General features: G+C 50.9%; 1 protein-coding gene across 1 annotated transcript; it reads right to left on the reverse strand.

Annotated features, from left to right (window-relative positions):
- Window positions 1–202: 202 nt before the first annotated feature.
- On the reverse strand, window positions 203–14,775 carry lepr (leptin receptor). Its single transcript, XM_042335484.1, has 19 exons — window positions 14,565–14,775; window positions 14,161–14,240; window positions 12,835–12,892; window positions 11,721–11,972; window positions 11,127–11,244; window positions 10,000–10,172; window positions 9,299–9,443; window positions 8,489–8,630; window positions 7,833–8,114; window positions 6,571–6,682; window positions 5,950–6,149; window positions 4,988–5,136; window positions 4,637–4,796; window positions 3,842–3,924; window positions 3,147–3,369; window positions 2,451–2,638; window positions 1,698–1,787; window positions 1,237–1,339; window positions 203–656 (listed from the first exon to the last, which is right to left on the reverse strand). Exons 7-16 carry the CDS (start codon window positions 9,413–9,415, stop codon window positions 2,496–2,498), a joined length of 1,611 nt encoding a protein of 536 aa, XP_042191418.1. The 5' UTR covers window positions 9,416–9,443; window positions 10,000–10,172; window positions 11,127–11,244; window positions 11,721–11,972; window positions 12,835–12,892; window positions 14,161–14,240; window positions 14,565–14,775; the 3' UTR covers window positions 203–656; window positions 1,237–1,339; window positions 1,698–1,787; window positions 2,451–2,495.
- Between the last annotated feature and the right edge of the window lie 7,264 nt (window positions 14,776–22,039).

Raw genomic sequence — 22,039 nt, forward strand, 5'->3', positions numbered from 1 at the left:
GGGTATCAAGGGATATGGGGCAGTGGTGGGTAATTGGAGTTGAGTTACAGATCAGCCAATATGTAATAGAATAGTAGAATAGGCTCAATGGGGCTGAATGGCCTCCTCCTGTTCCTATCTATACGTACAGGTGTCCACAAAGATCCTGTTACCCCCATATTTTTTTTCCGCCTACAATGCACTGACCAACAACTGAAACACGTTGACGAATGATGATAATTGTATTTCGAAGTACTTCATTGGATTCAGTACAGGCGTTTAACTGTATTTACACATCGGAGGTGTGTGTGTGTGTATCGGTTGAGTGAGATAGTGAGTGTGTGTGTGTGTGTGTGTGTCGCGCCATTATTTTCATGGCGTCCGTCACCATGTTGGGTGCCAACATCTTCTGTCACATGGATGGAGTCAGTGACGATGGCGAAATGCATCTCTGACAGCTTGTCTCGGCTCCTCCGTAGTCTCGTAGCGCTGTGTTGTGACAGGAGGGTAACAGGACACTGTGGACACCCTGTAGATTGTAAACTCTCCCAGCTGAGCCGGGCTGACACCAGCACAGGCTTGAGCTGGCTGTAAATCGTACCTTACTGAAGTCCACACCTTGAGCCCAGGAACACTTGTTGGGGTTCGGGATCTCTTGCCACATCAGCTTCTTTACTCTGTAACGTCAAAACAACGTCAGTCGCCAGTTTACCGTCCCCCGGAGAGATCGACACTGGCCCTCATGGTCTGGCTCAGTCTCACAGCCACAGCGAGGTCCACACAAAGAATAATTTATGCCCCTCACAGAGGGTAGCGTCCCAGAGCGCTTAAATAATAATCCTTGCATTTGATATAGCGCCTGATCACGTCGTTCAGGGACGTCTCAAAGTGCTTCACAGAATATACTGTAAAGTGTAGTGACTATATTTTGTGGGAGAAACACGGCAGCCAATTGAACAGTGACCAATTTATTTATTATTAGGGATTATTGCTCCCCCCTACCTCTGCGACCTTCTAACCCCCCTACCATCCTGCTCGCTCCCTCCTCCAGCAGGCTTCTTGTTCCCCTGCCTCTCTCGCCCCATTATTGGCGGGCGGGCCTTCTGCCACTCTGCCCCGGCCTCTGGAACTCCATCTCTACTGTCTCCGCAAGCCATTGATACAATCTGTTTCCTTGGCTGGTCTGTCAGTCAGAGGGCTGCCCTCACCTCTCCCGACTCCCAGGTTAGCGTACGGGCAGCGCTGACCAACACGTACCTGCGTTTAGATACCAACAATGCCCCAACCAGGACCACAACAGACAGAAAGGCCAGCGGCAACGTCACGTGCAGCCCATCTGCACCCTCCGTCTCGGTCTTCCCTACAAGAGGAAAGCAACACGGCAGCAAGTCAGGGCTCCAGTCTGTGAGAGGGTCAGCGCTCACACTGAGAGCAAGTGGCAGCCCAAAATAGGGGAGGGAAGCGGGGTGGCGGGGGGGGGAAGGAAAAAGAGACAGAGAGAGACTGAGAGAAATGGTGGAAAGAGAAAAAGAGAGGGGTTGGAGAACGAAAGAGAGAGAGACAGAGAGAAACCGAAAGAGGGAAGACAGAGGGAAAAAGAAAAAGAGAAGGGGAAAAGAGAGAGAAAAAAGAGTGGGGAGAAGTGAAAGAAGGTCCCCCCTTCTCCCGGGTCTGCCAATCACACACCCCCCACCCCCCCATCTGATCCCAAAGCTCACCGTTGATGTAGGTGTTCATCGGCCGTCCTGGGGCAGTGGGGAGTATTGGGTGGACAGTGACTCGATATTGAATCAATGGGGAGAAGTGGTCTGTAAGGAAAGAAGAGAACTCATCACTGTCAGGGGCGGAAGGCGGCCATTCAGCCCATCCAGCCTGCTCCAGGTCATGGCAGACCTCATTACAATAATCCTTGCATTTGATATAGTGTCTTATCACATCGTAGAGACGTCTCAAAGTGCTTCACAGAATATATTGTAAAGTGAAATCACTCTATATTTGTGGGTTAAACTACACAATTGCACACAACAATGTCCCACAAACAGCCGTAGATTAAGTGACCAAATTGTACTAAAAATTTTTTGAAGGGATTATTACTCCCGGAAAGCGATTCATCAATCGACTAACAACCAGGTTCCTACTTACTTCTAAGTAGGTGTGTGGAGTGAGGAAACTTGCCTAAGATTTCACTCCGGCCAGGAATCGAACCCGGATCCTCTCGCTTGCAAGGTGAGCGCGCTAACCACTAAGCTACAGGACTTCATTGAAAACCCATTTCCTCCCAAACTTCCCTCTTGTTTTTCCGAGTTAAACACCTCAACTCATTGGATTCCAGTCCAATATGTGGCCGTGTCCCACACTCTCACCACCGTAAGTGTGAGAAAACTTCTCTGGATCTCCTGTCTCCCTGGCCTAAGACATTCCCTTTGGTTTGGATTCCCCCCCCTCCACCCCCTCCACCCATGACCACCTACCATAGAGATGGACCTGGTTGATGTGGCCCGAGGTTCTCAGCCACTTCAGATGGCCCCGACACCAGGAGAGACCTTGTCCCACTCCACCACGTACTCCCATGGCCTCTCCCTGCCCTCAGCCAGGATCCATGTCACCACCGCACAGCTGCCATTCATCTGCCAGGCGTGGAGCGAGCGAAGCACATGCACTGAAGAGAGGAGAGACGTTTTATCTATTAGTTATTTTTTTGGTCAGCCGGGTGTCTGGCACACGTGGCAACCCATCACCATGCTTAAGAGTGTCCAAACCAAGCTGAGATTTCCATCCATCCCACCTACACATGGAAATCCCAGACATATATTGTTGGGATGGAATCCGCACTCTCTCCCTGGAGGGATGCATCCTGCTTACCTAATTCCGGGAAGTATTAGGCACAGGTTGGCAAGAGCCAAGGCTTTGGAGAGCCCAGGGTCTGCGTTGGGGTAACTGTGGAGTCTAACCAGCTAAAACTACACAGCTTGGCCAATGAGAGCATTGACTGGCAAGCTTTCCCACTAGGACCACTCTACCCGTTAGGTATTAACAGGAGCTGAGTGGGAGGATTCCCTATGCCCAGGTCCTGCTATTCGCCGCACAACCATTTCCATGCAGCCCCCACCCCAACCCCCCTCCCCCACTCCCCTGCCAACCCCTCCCCCAGAACAACCCCCACTCACCTTCGCCCCCGTCCGGCCACAGTGTGAGGTTATAATTGTTGGTGGACGGGCCCACGGAGTTGAAGGCAATGAGCGAGACAGTGCGGAGGTCAGGGGTCAGAGGGAAGGTATAGGTGGTCGCGGCTCCGTCCCCCACCCTCTCCAGGCGGGTGCTCCCCCACGATGACAGGCTCCTCAGGGAGAAACCCCCAACACTGCACAATGCCTCCTCCTGGGTCAGCCTCTGCCAACACACACCAAATCCCAAATAAATAAATAACCGTTGCCTTTGAGTATCACACTCCTCATTACACCATTAAAATCACTAGCAGCTTCGCAGGTGTCTTGTGTAGTGACTGTATATTTGCAGGTGAACCCAACAGGCAATTTGCGCACAGGAAATGTGAAGTAAGCAGAAAGCGACCAAAAGCGCAGTCGGAGATATACACCTTAAGATGGAAACTGAAGGAGGGGGAGATGTGAAGGGAGGGACCCAATTTCCGCACAGGAATTCAAACGCTCCGGGTGGGGGGTGGTGGGTGGTGGTGGGGGGTGGAGGCAGCAACGAAGGGCACTATATAAAAGCAAATTGTTGTTGTTGAATGTCTGATTTTATCTGTTGGCCAGAACAAGGGAGAGAGAAACTAACTCCCTTCTCTTTGTGTCTGAGCAAGAAGGGGTTCACTGTTTTCTTCGGTAAATGTAGAGGTTCCCACCTTCCAAACCAGAGTGACGTTGGTCTGGCCGCTCGCAGGGTCCGTGGTCAGGAGTCTCCAAAAATCAGGTCCCGTGGTCGGGGCTGGGACGGAAGGTTTAAGAAGAAGTTTGTAATTTGATGCCTTCAAAAAAATAATCACAGTTCATTCACAACCAGAGGCTCGGAATCCCTCAGGGTTGAGCCTCAAACGCGAGGATTATTATTATTACTATAATTAATTAAGACTGCTATCTTAATTAGGAGTCAAGACCGGACGGGATGCAGTAAGCCTCACGCAAGTCATATCAGTGAGCACGGCTCTCGTGTGTAGTAACAATATACTATAATAATATTAATAATCCTTGCATCTGATATAGCGCCCTATTCCGTGGTCGTGACGTCTCAAAGCGCTTCACGGAATATATTGTAAAGTGGAGTGACTGTGTGTTTTGTTGGGGAAACGCGGCAGCCAATTGCGCCCAGCGGTGTCCCCACAAACAGTCGTGGGTTGAGGGATCAAATCATTAATTTTTTTTAAAAAGCAATTATTACCCCCGGAAAAGCGATCCGCCAATCGACTAACAACCGGGTGCCTACTGACCACTGGGTAAACAGAGACGCGTGGAGTGAGGAAACTTGCCTAAGGTTTCGTCCTGCCCGGGAATCGAACCCGAGTCCTCTCGCTTGCGATGCGCGCACTCTAACCACTGAGCTACGGGACTCCACACGGCTGTGAGATGGAGACTGGAGCCGGACGGTGTGGGTGGAGCCGGGTTTCATTGCGGTGGTCGGGAAACCAGTGAGAGGAGCTTACCCTGGAGATCCCGGGGCTCGGTGCGGGCGGACTCGCTCCACTCGCTCCATCGTCCAGGACCCTCCGAGCGACGGCACCGGACCCCAGCCACGTACACCTCACACGGGTCAGCCAGCGCCACCATGGCAGTCCCCACTCTCACCCCCAGCCTGGCCAAGATCTGAGGGGAGAGAGAGAGAGAGAGAGAGAGAGAGAAAGAGTGAGTGAGAGAAAGAAAGAGTGAGTGAGAGAAAGAGAGAGAGAGAGAGACGTGAGAGCGTTCCTGGCTGTGAGTGGTGTAGGTGGGCGGGGGGTGTGGGTGGGGGGGTTTCTTTCGGGCTATACAGTGTGGTGGGGTGGGGGTGTACGTACCCTCCAGTGAGCGGGCTCCGAGCTGGCTGAGTAGCGGAGCTGGCAGCTCAGGGGGTACGGGGGGAGTCTCGGCTCCTGCCAGCTGACCCTCAGGAGCCCCTCGGGGACGGTCACCTCCGCGTTCACGCCGGCCGGAGGCCAAGGCTTCACTGTCAGCGAGAAATGGACATTAACACACGTCAGCACAGCTTGTAACACACAACACAACACACACACACACAGGCTAACACTCCAGGGCAGTGCTGGGAGGGGGTGTCGGGTGGTGTGGGGGGGGTGGAGGTTGGCTGTATTTGGAGACCTCCTTTGGATGAGATGTTAAACCTCACTCCCCGTCTGTGTTCTGTTCAGGTGGATGCAGTGCTATTGGGAAACGAGAGGGGAGTTTCTTTCTGGCTCCCGGTGTCCTGGCCAACAATCCCCCAAATAGAATCGTTCATTCACTCCATGGCTGTTTGCGAGACATCGCTGTGAGGGAATTGGCCACTGAGTTTGCCCACAAAATTCACAGACTCTAAACTACAGGAGTCTTGGACCGTCGTGGTCAGCGCACTCACCCTGCAAGTTGAGAGGAGTCGGGTTCGATTCCCGGGCCGGGTGAAACCTTGCACAAGGTTTTCTTACTCTGTTTAACCTAACTATAAGTAGGCTCTCAGTTGTTAGTTGATTGGACGATCGCTTTCCGAGATAATATTCCCACCTCCCCGCAAAAAAAAGTGGTCACTCAATCCGAGACTGTGTGTGAGAGACACTACTGTGCAGAAATTGGTGGCCACGTTTCACCCACAAAATACACAGTATATCCTGTGAAGCGCTCTGAGACGTCTCAATGACATGATAAGGCGCTGTATCAAATGCAAGGATTATTATTGTTGTTATTACGTTGCAGTGAATCCTGTGAGGCGCTGTGAGAGGTGCTGACAGGGTGAAATGCACTGGAATAGATGTGACCTCCCAGCACTCACCCACGTCCATCGGGATGAGGCAGGTGGGAGCGGACCTCAGTGTCTGCTCTGGCAGGTGGATCTCCAGCCACATGACGTGCGCGGAGAGCAGGTGGATGGGCCGCACGTGGCATTGCTGTTCCTCGTTCCTCCACACGCCGCACTCCTCCATCTCCCCCCTGGCCTCGCTGCCCCCCAGCTCGGCACAGTCAAAGCCTTTCCTTTTAGAGAGCGACAAGAGGGCGACACGTACAGACTGCTTTAATTGACAAGATCCGTCCTGATAAATAAAGCTCTTCGGCACATCCCATCTCAGAGTTGGGATCAGGAGGGTTGGGAGTTGGGATCAGGAAGAGTGGAGGGCAGGGAGGGTGGGGGTAGGAGGGCGGCCGAAGGCGCAGAAGGGAGCTCGGTCTAACGTTTCATTCAAAAGGACGACGTCACCGACAATGTGGTCACCCTCTACCCCCCCCAGCGCTGTGCTGGGACACCAGGCTGGACTGTGAGCTCAGAGTCCCTGATGTGGTCGGGGACTCGAACCCACAACCGGCTGACTGTGGGGCGAGGGGGGAGAGCGGGTCCGACACCCAGTGTTGAACGCGAGGTGTAGATGCAGTGGGACTGAGCTCCGGGATTCCTCACCTGTAATACCTGAGCCTGTACTCGCTCTCAGTCACTACATTCAGTGGCATAGGGCGCCACCCGCAGGTCATTCTCTGCATCTCACCGTCCGTTTCACACCAAATAGTCGTATCTTTTTTTGGGGGGGGGGTGGGGGGGGTGTGGGGGAGCGTTAAAGAGAGAAAAATGGGAACGGAGGTTATTCCAACAACAGTGTGTGTGCGTGTGTGTGGGTTGGGGCGGGGGGGTGGGGCGGGTGGGGGGTTGAGTGTTGGGGTGGGGGGGGCACGAATCTTTAAAGGAAGCTGGGTTTAATGACTCATCTGAATGACGGCGTCTCTGACAATGTCTGCCTACAAATGTACAATATTCGCCCACAAATACACGGTCAATTCACTTTACAGTGTGTTCTGTGAAGCGCTTTGGGACGTCCTCCCGACGTGAAAAGCGCTATATCAAATGCAAGGATTATTATTATTATTATTATTATTATTATTAATGTGTCGTTCCCCCAGCACAGCCCTGGAAAATCCAGTGCATGTGTGTGTGTATGTGTGAAACCCCACATCCGTGCTTTTACCCTTTATGCCTTCCCCCATCTCCCCTTCACTGCGCCTTCGGTCACCCTCCCTGCCTTCCAACCCTCCTGATCCCAACTCCCAACCCTCCTGATCCCAACTCCTCATTGTCCAGCGACTTGGAATGTCCTCCCGACGTGAAAGGTGCTGTGTAAATGCGATTTGTTGCTGCTGTGTGTGATCGTGTGTATTGTGTGAGTGTGCATAGTGAGTGTGACTGAGTGTGTGTATGAGTGTATGGGATTGTGGAGCTCAGACCCTGAGTGAGTGAGAGAGACTGAGAGAGAGTGAGTGAGAGTAAGAGTGAGTGTGAGTGAGTGAGAGTGAGTGCGAGTGTAGTGTGCATGCGGGTGGGATCTCAGACCCTGAGCGACTGTGAGTGAGTGAGTGAGTGAGTGAGTGAGTGAGTGAGTGAGAGTGAGTGAGTGTGTGAGTGAGTGAGTGAGTGAGTGAGTGAGTGAGTGAGTGAGTGAGTGAGTGAGTGAGTGAGTGAGAGTGGGAGAGTGAGTGTGAGTGAGACTGAGACTGAGAGAGTGAGAGTGAGTGAGACTGAGAGAGTGAGAGAGTGAGTGTGACTGAGACTGAGAGAGTGAGAATGAGTGAGACTGAGAGAGAGTGAGAGTGAGTCTAGTGTGTATGCGGGTGGGGTCTCAGACCCTGAGCGAGTGAGCGAGTGAGTGAGTTTGGGGTCTGGAGGAGACTCACCGACCACGAAGATCTCAGTGTAGCGGTAGTTACACCGGGTGCTGTTGGGGCAGCACTGCAGCACGTGTCCGCGCTCGCCGGGCGACGTCACCGGCAGGTCCCATAAGGTCACCCTGCTCTCGTGCTCGCTCACCAGCGTGTACTGATCTTCCGGGACCTTCTCCACCATGTTGAGCAGCCAGACCAGCCCCTCGTCCCCCGGTATCTTGTTGTAGAAAATACAGCGGACGGTGACGGTGGAACTTGGCACAGTGACCACACGCGAGGGCTGGTAGGTAACTTCTGAGGAAGGAAACGTCGGTCGTTACACACCCGGGAGGTTAGGCTCGCCAGCCCTCGCTCACCCCCGTGGCGTCCCCTAGTGTAGTGGTTAGAGCACTCGCCTCGCGAGCAAGAGGACCCGGCTTCGATTCCCGGAGAGGGCGAACCCTCAAGGATTGAAGGGATTATTACCCTCGGAAAAGCGATCCGCGAATCAACTAACAACCGGGTTCCTACTTACTGCTGGGTAAATAGAGGCGCGTGGAGTAAGGAAACTTGCCCAAGCTTTCACCCTGCCCAGGAATCAGACCCGGGTCTCTCGCTTGCGAGGCGAGTGCTCTAACCACTGAGATACAGGACTCCACACATTATTATAATCATTATAATATTTTTACCCTGGACGTCCACCTGTGTGGGGCTGCTCCAGTCGCTCCACACGCCCAGCGATGTGCGGCGGACACACCGCACTTGCACCGTGTAGCTCACCTCCACCTGGAGCTCGCTGAGTATCACTGACTCCTCCCCGACATCCAGCACCTGCCTCACAGCCACAAACAACAGCATCAATCAACAAGGGATCGAACCACTCGGCCTCTCCGGTAACAGCCGAAATCTCTCACCGCAGGTCAGAGTCCAAGTGACTCACTTTCCTGTTCTTTATATTGAAAAAAATTTGACGACTGTTTGTGGGACGCTGCTGTGCGAAATTGGCTGCTGTGTTTGGCCCACAAAATACACAGTCACTACACTTTACAGTATTTCCTGCGAAGCACTTTGAGATTACCTCGATTGACATGATAAGGCGTTACCTCAAATGCAAGGATTATTATTATGATGATATTATAAGGATTATTATTAATCCTTATAATATATAAGGTCCTTATTTCAGTGTCAGCCTGGCGCACGCTAGCATTCTCCCCCCCTCAGAAAGTTATGGGTTTAAGTCCCCACATCAAGGACTCGGAATCTCTCTCATCAGTCCTGGCCGACAATCCCCAGATAGAACTGGTGGCTCACTCCACGTAGGACATCACTGTGCACAAATTGGCTGCCTCCCACAAAACAGACAGTCACTACACTTTACACAAAATCACTTTATGTGATGAGACGTCTTCCTGATGGGAAAGATGCTGTATTCAATGCAAGTATTAATTATTATTATTATTATTATCGGTAAGAAATCCAGGCAGGTTTGAGCGCGTTACCTGCCAGGCTGCCTCGGGGGTGAGGGGGAATATCGGAGTTGGTAGCGGAGCGGGAATGGCGGGGGCTTGGGGCCGGCCCAGCCCAATCGATGAAAGCCATCTGTCGTCACTTCCCATCGCAAATCCCGCGGAGCGGAGGGCTTCACTATAACACACACACACAGGAAAGTGGTCGCGGGCCCGAAACTCTGTCAGCCTCACAGACATGTGTCACGTCAGGGGATATGCTAACAGCAACCGAAACATTGTGATACCATTACAATGTCTAATAAGTCTCAAAGAAATGATGATTTTTTTTGTCTTTTAGATGATAGGGTAGTTTTTGGTCACCCTGTACGAGAGCCGTGCACACATGTATGTAGTGAGACGCACACACGCGCACACACACACACGCACGCACACACACACACGCGCGCGCACAGAGTAACTAGGAAGTAGCGAGAGACTTGCACAACACCAATTACAACAGATTACATTTGCACAACGCCTTTTACGTCGGAAGGACATTCCAAGGCTCTGGACAGTTTAAAGGTTTGCACCCGAGCTGGGGGTTGGGATCAAGAGGAGGTGGAGGGTATGGAATGGGGGGAGAGAAAGAGAGAGAAACCCACCTACCCACCCACCCACTGCAGCCGAGCTGACGTACAACAACAGCAGCAACATTACATTTATAGAGCGCCTTTCATGTCGGGAGGACCTACCGATGTTACCGGGTGTGACCACCATCAGGGGGGAGATGAGGGAGGCTGGAGCACTTCGAGCGGTCAGCCAGACCCAGTAGATGTTGTCGGGGAGGACGGAGGGGACAAGACACTCGACCACCTCACGATGCTCACACTCACTCGTCTGAACCAATGGGTTGGAGAGATGGGACCTGCGGCAGGGAGCAATGGCACAGGCAGGTCACTCACTGCAGTTACATTGCTGAGCGACGTTAGGCCTTCTCACCCCCATTAACGTGGAGGCCGGTAGCGTAGCGGTTAATGCACTCGCCTCGCAAGCGAGAGGACATGCGTTCGATTCCCGGGTAGGGCGAAATTTTAGCCAAGTTTCCTTAGTCCACACGCCTCTGTTTACCCAGCAGTAAGTGGGAACCCGGTTGTTAGTTGATTGGTGGATTGCTTTTCCCTTCAAAAATAATAATAATAATTAAGTTGGTCACTCAATCCATGACTTTGAGGGGACGCTGCTGTGCGCAATTGGCTGTTGCTTTTCATCCACAAAATATACAGTCAATTCACTTGACAGTATATTCCGTGAAGTGCTTTGAGACGTCTCAAAGATTTGCTAAAGCGCCTTATCAAATGCGAGGATCATTATCATCACTCCTGTCTGCGAAGGCAGATATTATTTATTCAATTACGAATAAATTGATAAACAAGAATTCAGATTGGATTTGGAGTTCAGGTATAGATCAGCCATGATCTAATAGAATGGCGGAACAGGTTCGAGGGGCTGAATGGCCTCCCGTTCCTAGATAAAAGCAGCACTGAGGTCAGGAGTTAACAGGAGACAACAAAGATTTCTTTAACGCCCCCACACCTCCTCCCTCACTACCCCCCATTGCTGTGCCAGTGACTGTCTGGGTTGATGCTGCCTGACTGCGAGGGCCTTCAGCCTCTATGCCCTCACCCTTTGGAACTCCATCCACAGTCCTCGCCCCCTCCCTCGCCTCCTTCAAGGGGTCCGTCTCAAGACCCTCCTTTTCGACCGCACCTTCGGTCACCCTCCTACCCCTACCCCTGCCACCCTCCACACTTCCTGATCCCAAACCCCAACTCAGGTCCAAATCCCCCCCACTCCCCCTCCCCCCACTGCGGTGCCTTACGTCATGTCCAGCAGCTCCAGTGTGTAGGTCACGGCGCCAGCTTCACCGCTCGGCTTCAAGTTACACAGAAACAGGCTGAGGTCCGCGGCCATCCAGCAGGTCACGGTCAGGGTCAGATCTGCAAAGAAGGGACCCACATCCCGTGAAAGGCTTCAACAACAACAACAACACCAAAAACAAAAGCTTGCAGTTACACAGCGCCCCTCATGCAGGGTAGGCACCCAGAACGCTTGACAGTGGCGGAGCACGACACCAAGCCGGGGGGGGAGGAGGGGGCGAGGTGACCGCCGATGGTGGAGCGGAAGGTACGAGGGACAAGCAGGAGGCCAGAGCCAACCAAGAGATTAGATGAAGGGCTGAAAGGCCTCTGTCCTGTGAAGGACAGACCAGAGCAGTTCCTGAGAGCGCAGCTGACAGGAGCCGGAGGCTCAGTGAGGAGCAGTGGCTAGTGAAGTCTATAGCTATAGTCAAACTGACTTGATTTCCAGGATTTCTAACCACTAAAGCTACAGGACTCCAGAAGGTGGTCCCTGTTGTAGTTGAAGTCCACCTGAACCAGGGCACACATCGCTTCAACATTGGAGGGTTTCTTACTCTGCTCTTGTGGGGGGCAGAGGCTCTCAGTGTCGCTCCCGAGACAGCAGACGGAGGTGTGGGGGGAGGGGATGTCTGTGATGTTCCGGGCCGGGGTGGTCTCGCGGCTCACAGGCCACCTCGGCAGTGAGGGTCCGGGGCTCGGCTCGGGGGTCCCACGTCTGTCTCCCCCGGGAACAGCTTCCCACGGGCACGTCACCGTGAAGGGGTGCGGAGGGATCTCAAAAGGCAACACCGGCTCCTGTACAGAGACTGAAACACGGGGAAGAGAGTAAGAGAGAGAGAGGGAGAGACAGAGAAATAGGGACAGAGAGAGAGAGAGAGAGAGAAAGGGGAGAGATAAAGAGAGAGGGGGAGATTCAGACAGAGAGAGAGAGAAAGAGAGACACACACACACCGGAGAAAGTTGAAAACAATGTGATCATTATTTCTAGGACGCAAACTATTAAATAATAAAATCACTTCTTCACCTTATCGCTGTTCACGGTTTGTGTGCTAATGGGCCGCTGTGTTGGACACAGCAAGCCGGGGGGGGGGGGGGGGGACACACAGTGCGAGAGAGAAACTCCCTTTTCTCACGATGGAATCGTTTAACGTCAACCTGAACAGAGCACAGTCGGGAGCTCGATTTAACATTGTGTCCGAAGGACAACATCTCCGACACTGCAATTCCCCCCCCCCCCCCCACCCCCCCCCCCCCCCCACCCCCCCCCGGGACTCTACTCGACGAGAAGGGCGCTACATAAATGAAAATTGTTGTCGTTGCTGCGTTGGATTGCAAGCCTAGACTGTGAGCTCAGTATCCCAACATGGGATGAGGTTGGGGGTGGGGGGTGGAGGGGCGAACCCATGAACCCTCTCTCTCCATCCCCCACCCCCACCCCGAGATGAGTGAGCGAGAAAGAACACAAACGATTGAGCTACACACTGGCGCCTAAGGTTTGAAGAATTTACTGTTGATAACAGATCCGAGCAGCTGAAAGCTGACAGATGCAGCAATGCTCAGTGACAGAAATAGAGATTTGGTGGCCATGTGTTTACGAGGCTTGGCTCCCTCCGCCCCCCCCCCCTCCCCCTCCCTGTGTACCAAATACCAGCTTGGCCTCTGACCTACCGTGCCATGAGCTCACGCACAAAATCGCCAGCAGCAACATGGATGGTCTTGATATGACCTGAAACACAAATCATTAGCCGCTGATCACTATTTCACTCAAGCTCTAAAATTACATTTATTCTCAAAGTATCGACCGGACGGGAGCAGAGTGCAGCCCACGTCCCCGGGAGAGCTCTACGCATTTTACTAGCTCACTAAGACATTGTGGTTATAATATATAATAACCATTGCATCTGATACAGCGCCTCATCACATCGTTCAGACGTCTAAAGCGCTTCACAGAATATATTGTAAAGTGGAGTGACAGTATTTTGTGGGTGAAACATGACAGCCAATTGTGCACAGCAGTGTCCCACTAGCAGTCATGGATTTTTTTCCTGGTGGGATTATTACTACCGGAAAGGCGATCCGCCTATCGACTAACAACCGAGTTCCTACTTACTGCTGGGTAAAGAGAGGCGTACGGACTAAGGAAACTTGCTTAAGATCTCGCCCTGACCGGGAATCAAACCTGTATCCTCTCGCTTTTGAGGTGAGTGCGATAACCACTGGGTTACGGGAATCCACAAGGGTTTAACAAGGCAATCAGTTGAACAGAAATGAAGTACACTGTGAATTGTAGTGGCTGTGCAAAAAATTTGGAGGCAAATTCAGTGGCTAATTTGTGCACAGCAATGTCCTGCAAACAGTCACAAAGTAAACGGAACAGTTAATCGGGGAGGAATGTCAGCCTGGATACATGGAGAGAGAAACTCCAGCCTCGACTCTGAGCTCAAAGTCTCCAACTCACGGTTGAACCTACAACCTTCTGACCCAGCGACTCATGGTGTTTTTGAGACAGCTGTGGATATCAGCTCACCACAGTATTGGGCAAGTGAAGGGGGTTTAACTGCTGGAGTTTAACCAGATAACACCACAAAACTTGCCATTCCAGAGCACCAAACAGAGCGTTGTTCATCCATACCGACCTGTCCGCTCCCTCCGCTCAGCGGACTCTGACTTACTTTGTGTGTCCCCACCCTGCCGGCTCCACAGTCAAGTGGTCGAGTCTTCAGCCTCTCTGCTCCCACCCTTTGAAACTCCACCCGACAGCCCCTCGGCCTCGCTCTGACCCTCGCCTCGTTCAAGGCATGTCTCAAGACCCTCCTTTTCGACCACGCCATCAGTCATCCATCTATGCCCCCACCCTCCCTGCCCTCCACCCCTCCTGATCCCAAAGCCCAGCTCGGGTCCAAATCCCCGACTGTCCAGCGCCTTGGGACGTCCCCCTGACGCAAAAGGCGCTGTGTAAACGTAACTTGTTGCCGTTGTAGTAAAATATGATACCTGGTTTAGTTAGCATTCGTGGTTTCACCTCAAGTCCGTGAGCGAAAGTCTTGAGTCTTCAGTCGAAGCCCTCGCCACATCTGAGAGCGCGAAAGAGAGAGAGAGAGAGAGATTGGGAAATCTTGAATAAACTGGGACCAGATGGCGAATGGTGTGAAAAACATGCGTGACTCTATTGTTAAACTTCTATAACGGGCTCAGGGATCCGTACTGCCGGCTAAGTCTTAAATAACTCTCAGGTTCCGGTCTCTCAACTGTGGAACAAGTACCTGAAATAAACTGCACAGTTGCTGCCTCCTGCAATGTGGATTTCCAACGATATTTACACAACACAATCTCCCTTACTGGAAGCCGACTGCATTCCATTCTCAACGAAAAGTCAAGTCTTTCTTACTTCAACTCACCCATTAAGTGTTCACTTTAGCTTGGCTCCCACCGTCCCAAGTCACAGGAAGTGTGCGTGTGTGCGTGTGTAGGGGGAATAAAGCTTGTGTTACTACGAGGCTAACTTCATAATAAACCTCCTGTCAGATTTTCTGAGCTGAGACCAAAGCTCAAGTGGTTTTATTGTGAGCTTAGCTGGAGGGGTGCGAGCTTCAAACATCCGTGGTATGTGTCTGCTCAGACTCGGACTGTTCCTGGCACCTACTGGCTCTGTGTGTGTGTGTGTGTGAGTGTGTGTCTGCCCAGAGCAGGCAGTCGCTCTCTCTCACGCACACAGACACAGGCACACACAGACACAGAGATAGATGCACACACATATACATACACACATACACACACACAACAACAAATTATATTTGCATAACGTTTTTCACGTCTGGAGGACGTCCCAAGTCACCGAAACACACAGACACACACAGAGATATATACACACACACGCAGACACGCAAACAGACACACAGAGACGGACAGACACACACACACACACAGACGCACAGGCACACACACACACAGACACACACATTCACACACACAGAGAGGCACGGACAACAACAATAACCTGCATTTATATGGCACCCTTCACGCTGGACGGCGTCTCGGAGCGCAGAAAAACAGGCACAGACCATAGCAGGAGCAGTTAGCACAGGTATCTGCTTGGAGTAGCCATGAGGGAATGATGCTGCAGTGTGAGTGTAACCAGGGTGACGCACTGTCCCTCAGCCATGACATAAATCACACCATCCTGTCTTCATCCCTCTCACAGCTACACTCCTACATCTCCTAACAAACACATCCACACTCTGGGTCCCCCCCACCGACCCGCACCTTGGCTGGTCCCCTCTGCGCCTAATACTTCCGGAATTCGGTAAGCAGGTTACAGCCCTCCAGGGAGAGAGAGAGAGAGAGAGAGAGAGGAGACATTCCATTCGAACAACCTAACTTTGGGATTTCCATGTGTGGATGGGATGCAAGGAATTCTTAGTACAGTTTGGATTCTCTTAAGCACCGTGATAGGTTTCCACATGTGTCAGACACCCGGCTGGCCAAATAAAATCATACAATACACAACTGATAGGATGTTTCAAAGTTTTTTTTCCCCCTGTAAGTTCCCCCCTCCGCCGCTCCCCCCATCCCCCAACACTCACCTCAGCGCTCTGAGACATTGCCCTGCGTGAGGGCTGCTTTGTGAATGCAAGCTGATGTTCTTCTTGTCTTGGATTTTGCTTCAAACCCCGTTTGAGTTAATGGAATTGCACATTCCAACAGCCCTCTGTGCAATCTCCCCATGGTTTTACTCTGATGTTAATCGCTGGCTCTCAGCACAAGGGGCAATAAACTGCAGTGCACGAAATGCAACTTTGACTTTTATGACAAAAACTAATTACATTTACACAGTGCCTTCACGTCGTGAGGGACGTCCCAAGGCACTGGACAGTCAGAGGTTTGCAACCGAGCTGGGGATTGTGATCAGGAGGTGTGGAGGATAGGAGAGTGACCGAAGGCACGGTCAAAGAAGGAGGTCTTGAGATGGACCTTGAAGGAGGCAAGGGAGGGAGTGAGGTGAAGGGACTGTGGGGGTAGAGAGGCTGATGGACCGACCACCAGCGGTAGCCAAACGCCCCCAATTTACCCACTAGTTGATCACTCCATGGCTGTTTGCGGGAACGTCACTGTGCATTAATTAACTGTGTGTTCAATTGCTTTACAATATACCTTGTGAAGCGCTTTGAGACGTCCTCCCAATGTGAAAGGTGTTGTGTCAAATGTAACACAATTGTCGAGGAGGGGAGTATGGAGGAGAGAGAGACAGAGGGTCAAAATCACTCCCCCCACACATGAAGAAAAAAAAATTGGTGCAGGGAGAATGAATTCCAAGTGTTTCTAAAATCTCCCCAATTACAGATAGATTCTGCCCAGATCCACGGACGAAAAGTTACGAAAGATAGAATTAAATAATTTTTTTTAATGATGTAAAATAAGTGACTGTGTACAGGCATTGCGATAGAGCACTCGACTCTACTCCACTCCATACTCTGATCAAAACTTTCTCACCTCCTAAGTACAGCGTCTCATCTCAGATCAGCTAAACTGGGACGTGTTCATTTCAGGGTGTCTCGTGGAGATATCTGTTTCCGTGTTCCTGGGTCCAAGACACCACCAAGTGGTTTGGATGTTCAAGGCAGCTTGGAGATCCATCAACCCGGCTCCTAGCAGGAGATCGCATCTCTCTCTCTCTCTCTCTCTCTCTGAGCTCTCTCTGTTCTGTTCCCAGAGTCAAGGAGATATTTATTCAGTGACGCTCATTCACACATCCACTCCTACAGCTCACTCATTTCATGTCTGGTTGCCATCAAGAAGGAGGGAGGGAAAGGGAATAGGAAAGAGAGAGAGAAAAGAGAGAGTTGGGGGTTGGAGGTGATGACTGTAAAACAATTCTTGCATTTAATGCAGAGACACTCTTCCCAAAAGGCTTCATTAATTACTATCCAGTGTAATAATAATCCTTGTATTTGATATAGCATCTTATCACGTCATCCAGACATCTCAAAGCGATTCACAGGACATACTGTAAAGTGAATTGACTGTATTTGGTGGTCAAAACACAGCACCCAGTTGCACACAGCGGAGACTCACAAACAGTCGTAGATTGAGTAAACAGATTTTTTTTGCAGGGATTATCACCTCCGGAAAAGCAACTTGCCATTCGATTAACGACCGGATTTCTACTTACTGCTAGGCAAACAGAGGCTTGCGGAGTAAGGAAACTTGCCTGAGGTTTCGCCCGGCCCGGGAATTAAACCCAGGTCCTCTCGCTAACAAGACAAGCGCGCTAACCACTATGCTATGGGACTCCACCGAAAGTTTAGTGACTTTGAAAAGCAGCCAATTTACACACCCTGCAAAGTCCACAAACACAGCCTCTTATGTGCGTAGAGGATTGTTGCTCAGGACACCAGGAGAGCGCTGAAGATTCCAAAACACTATTGGAAAAAAAGTAGAAAGCTTCCCCTGCTCTCTCCTCATCGTGTCTGTACTGGTGCTCGCTTCCCCCACTGGAGCTCTCTGCTCTCTCTCTATTATTCTAATCTGTTTTGTCATTGCACTGAAATTTCCTATAATTTTATTTTTCCAGGTTTCAGTCCAGCACTCCCTGTCTGTCCCCTGTTACAGGAGGAATCGTCAATGGTGACAAATGATCTCTGAGCTCTACTTTATTTCCTCCTGAATTAAAGAACCGCATAAAACCTCAAAACCCCTATTATTTTAAAAGCAACCCATTATGGTGCCCTCAGCACAGCCCATCCCTTGCCTTTCCCTAGTGCACGTTAAAGTCAACTCTTGTGATGGCTTTTGGTTTGTGGATGAGTTTAGAGAAAAGGGAAGTGAGCTCTGTGTTATGTTGTTTATCTACAGCTGTCGAAAACGGGTGCTGAGTGGCAGAACTGATGGCTTTCCTTCATTAAAGACCCCCAGAGCGAGTTACAGAGGTTTAATGGATCTAAGAAGAGGGCACGATAGCTTTTAACACACACCGAGGCAAAGCTTGTTTCATGTATAAATAATACCCACTAAATTGGAGTGTGGCTGTAATTCAAATTGGATCTTTAATGTCACTTGAACAGTAGAGAGCTCCAAGAGAGCTCAAAACCCCCCAAAAAATAAAAATTGGTCATTTTCAATCCACAACTGTTTGTGGGACATTGCTGTGTGCAATTGGCTGCCGCGTTCGCCCACAAATATACAGTCAATTCACTTTACAGTGTGTTCTGTGAAGCGCTTTGGGACGTCCTCCCGACGTGAAAAGCGCTATATCAAATGTAAGGATTATTATTATTATTATTATAAGTGGGGGAGCGAGCACCAGCACAGACACGATGGGGAGAGGTCAGGGAATGGGATTTGAGGAGAAAGCTCCAGTGGGGGAGCGAGCACCAGCATAGGCAACAACAACAAAATGACATTTGTAAAGCGCCTTTCATGTCGGGAGGACATCCCAAGGGGCTGAACAGTTGAGGATCAGGACCCGAGGGTTGGGAAGGGCTGGGTAGGGATGAGAAAGGGCAGAGAGGTAGCAGGGCAGCTAAAGGCACGGTCAAAAAGTAGGGTCTTGAGTGGTGCCTTGAAGCAGGCAAGAGAGGGAACAAGGCGCAGGGATTGTGGGATGGAGTTCCAAAGAATGGAGACAGAGAGGCTGAAAGCCTGGCCACCGATGGTAGGACGGGTCGGGCGGGAGACCTGGAGCAGGCCGGAGCCTGCTGAGCAGAGGGAGTACAGGTTGATAGGGGATCAGCAAATCAGAGATGTAGGAGGTGGCGAGGCCATGGAGGGCCTTGAAAGTGAGGACGAGGATTCTGAATTCTATCTTCTGAGGGATGGGGAGCCAGTGGAGCCGGGCGAAGGTGAGGGTGATGGGTGTCATCTGCGTACATGTAGAAGCTGACCTCATGGTTGCGGATGATATCATGAAGGGGAGCATGTAGAGGTTGAAGATTTGGGGACTGAGGACAGAGCCCCGAGGAACACCACACAAAACTGTGTGGGGGCTGGAAGAGAAACCATTGGCAGAGATAAATAGGAGATGGTGTGAGAGATAAGACCTGAACCATTCAAGGACAGAACCTTGAAGATTGAGGTGAGACAAGAGGTGATGGAGGAGGACGGAGGTGGTCCACGGTATCGAAAGCAGCAGAGAGGTCGAGGGGGAACGAGGAGACAAAGGGAGCCCTGGTCACAGATGGACAAAATATTGTTTGTCACCTTGACCAGAGCAGATTCGGTGCTGTGAGCAGCATGGAAACCCAATTAGAGGGGCTTGTGTATAGAGCGGTAGGAGATGAATGAGCGAAGCTGGGAAGCAACAACTCTTTCAAGGACCTTCAAAAGAAAAGGGAGGTTGGAGATGGGCTGGTTGATAGGAGGCAGGGATGGATCCAGGGAAGGTTTTTTCATGATGGGGGTGATTGCGGTTGTTTTGGGAGGATGAGAATGGTGCCAAATGAAAGGGAGAGATTGGTGGTGTCGGAGAGTAGAGGGGCAAGGAGGTGGAGCTGGGAGGTAAGGAGAGGGATGGGGAGAGAGCAGGGGTTGGGATTAGAGTAGAGAGCTCCAGTGGGGGGAGACAGCACCAGCACATTCACAATGGGACACAATGAGATCAGGAAATGGGATCAGAGTAGAGATCTCCAGTGGGGGAGCGAGCACCAGCACAGACACGGATGGGGGAAGAGAGCAGTGTGTCAAGCATAAATGGGAAGAGGTTTTGAGTGTAATGGGGTTGGGTGGACAAACAGGTTAAAGTGAATGTGTTCTGACTGATGATATTCATCTTGTGACTCAATCTGATAACCTTCTGGCAGAGAAATCATTCAATAAATATAAGCAACTGAGCTGACGCAATAAAGGCCCAGTTAATGATATAAACACATGGACTAATTAAAATATAGCATCCAATTCTGAGACTGAGGGAGAAGAAACGGAAATCACACACAGAGTGCACAATAATGTGATCAGCGGTGTTCAAAAACCAGCCGTGTCTATATAGGGCTCCAATTTGCTGGTGAATCTCTGAGGAAATCTAATATGGAATATGTGAGAATTTCATTCCTAATTTTGAAATAAAGCCTCCCACTGACTTCACTAACAGGTGAAGTTACTCAGTGAGCGAGTGATCAAGCTCAGATCAACAACAACAAATTACATTTGTTTAGCGCCTATCGCATCAGGAGGACGTCCCAAGGCGCTGGACAGTCAGGAGGGGTGGAGGGCGGATAGGGGTAGAAGGGTGACTGAAGGTACAATCGAAAAGGAGGGTCTTGAGCCCGGGTCTTGAAGGAGGCAAGGGAGGGGATGAGGCGGAGGGATTCTGGGATGGAGTTCCAGAGGGTGGGGGCAGAGAGCCGAATGACCGCCTGCCAGTGATGGTGCATTACTGTAAAGTAACCCGTTCCTGTAAAGCGCTCTGAGACGCCGTCCGGCGTGGAGGGCGCTATATAAATCCAAGTTGTTGTTGTTGTTGTTGTTGGGGCGGGCAAGGCCGGGGAAGTGAAACAAGCCGGAGCCTACTGAGAGGCCAGGGTTGCAGTGTGTCACCGTGAGGTCCCAGCAGCCCACATACTGACCTCAAGCACACTGAGGGGCTAAAACCTCCCCTGGCTCTAGGTTTACCCCCATTAATCCAGCGTTTCAGAGCTCACTCGCCTACACAACACAGTCACTACACTTTACAGTAAATCCTGTGAAGCGCTTTCAGCTGTCCTCCTGAAGTGAAAGGTGCTGGAGCAGATACGGGGAGTCCTGTAGCATAGTGGTCAGGGCGCTCTCCTCGCAAGCGAGAGGACCTGGGTTCAATTCCCGGGCTGGGCGGTAGCTTGGGCAAGTTTCCTTACTCCACGCGCCTTTGTTTACCCAACAGTAAGTAGGAACCCGGTTGTTAGCTGATTGGCGGATCGCTTTCCGGGGAGGAAAAAAATCCCTTCGTAAATTAATAATAATTTGGTCACTCAATCCATGACTGTTTGTGGGATGCTGCTGTGCGCAATTGGCTGCCGTGGTTCACCCACAAAACACAGTCACTGCCCTTCACGGTTTATTCTGTGAAGCGCTTTTAGACATTTCGAAGACGTGATAAGGCGCTATATCAAATGCAAGGATTATTATGATAATTCCGTGTCGAGGGTTACATTTTAAACGGAGGTTTTGAGGAAAAGACCACGTTGTCTGGTTTCTGGGGCACCGATTGTAGCAACGTAGCCAGTCACCAGGACGAGAATAACCAGCTTTTCACTTTACCTCTCACCCCAGACTTTGTGTGTGAAGCCCAGATAACACAATGTCAAAATTCACCATTGCCCAATCGCTGAGGGATTTGGTCAGGCTCTGGTTCGCACGACATTCCTGTAAGAAAGAGCGATGCTTATACGATGGAATACCTGGCTTTACCTAAGGTGTTTAACACACAGGACAGGGATATTTGCATCCTTCCGATTAGTGGAGGTGTGTAGGTGAATCAATACACTACGCTGTGTGCATCGGGTGGTTCTTTTCAACAGGGGAGTGCTATGGAGACCTGTAGCGTAGTGGTAAGAGCACTCACCTCACAACCGAGAGGTCCTGGGTTCGATTCCCGTACGGGGCGAAGCCTTAGGCAAGTTTCCTTATTCCACACGTTTACCTAGCAGCAAGTAAGAACTCGGTTGTTAAGTTGATTGGCGGATTGCTTTCTGGGGGTAATAGTCACTCAATCCACGATGGTTTGTTGGACACTGCTGTGCGCAATTGGCTACCAAGTTTTTCCCACAAAATACACAGTCACTACACTTTACAATATATTCTGTGAAGCGTTTTGACATGTCTCAATGACACAAATGCAATGATTATTAATATTACATCTAATTATTTTATTAATACATTTAATGGAGTTTTTTTTTAAACCAGC

This window comes from Callorhinchus milii, unplaced genomic scaffold (genome assembly GCF_018977255.1).
Source record: "Callorhinchus milii isolate IMCB2004 unplaced genomic scaffold, IMCB_Cmil_1.0 Scaffold5, whole genome shotgun sequence".
In the NCBI taxonomy this organism is placed as follows: domain Eukaryota; kingdom Metazoa; phylum Chordata; class Chondrichthyes; order Chimaeriformes; family Callorhinchidae; genus Callorhinchus; species Callorhinchus milii.

Bases quoted from the DNA above. Each gene is read 5' to 3' on its own strand.
- lepr (XM_042335484.1), bottom strand. From the start codon at position 9,415: ATGGGAAGTGACGACAGATGGCTTTCATCGATTGGGCTGGGCCGGCCC. The intron at 8,631-9,298 runs GTAACGCGCTCA...GCTGTGAGGCAG, and splicing joins CCCCCGAGGCAGCCTGGCAG to GTGCTGGATGTCGGGGAGGA. The intron at 3,925-4,636 runs GTAAGCTCCTCT...CTTCCGTCCCAG, and splicing joins CGAGCCCCGGGATCTCCAGG to CCCCGACCACGGGACCTGAT.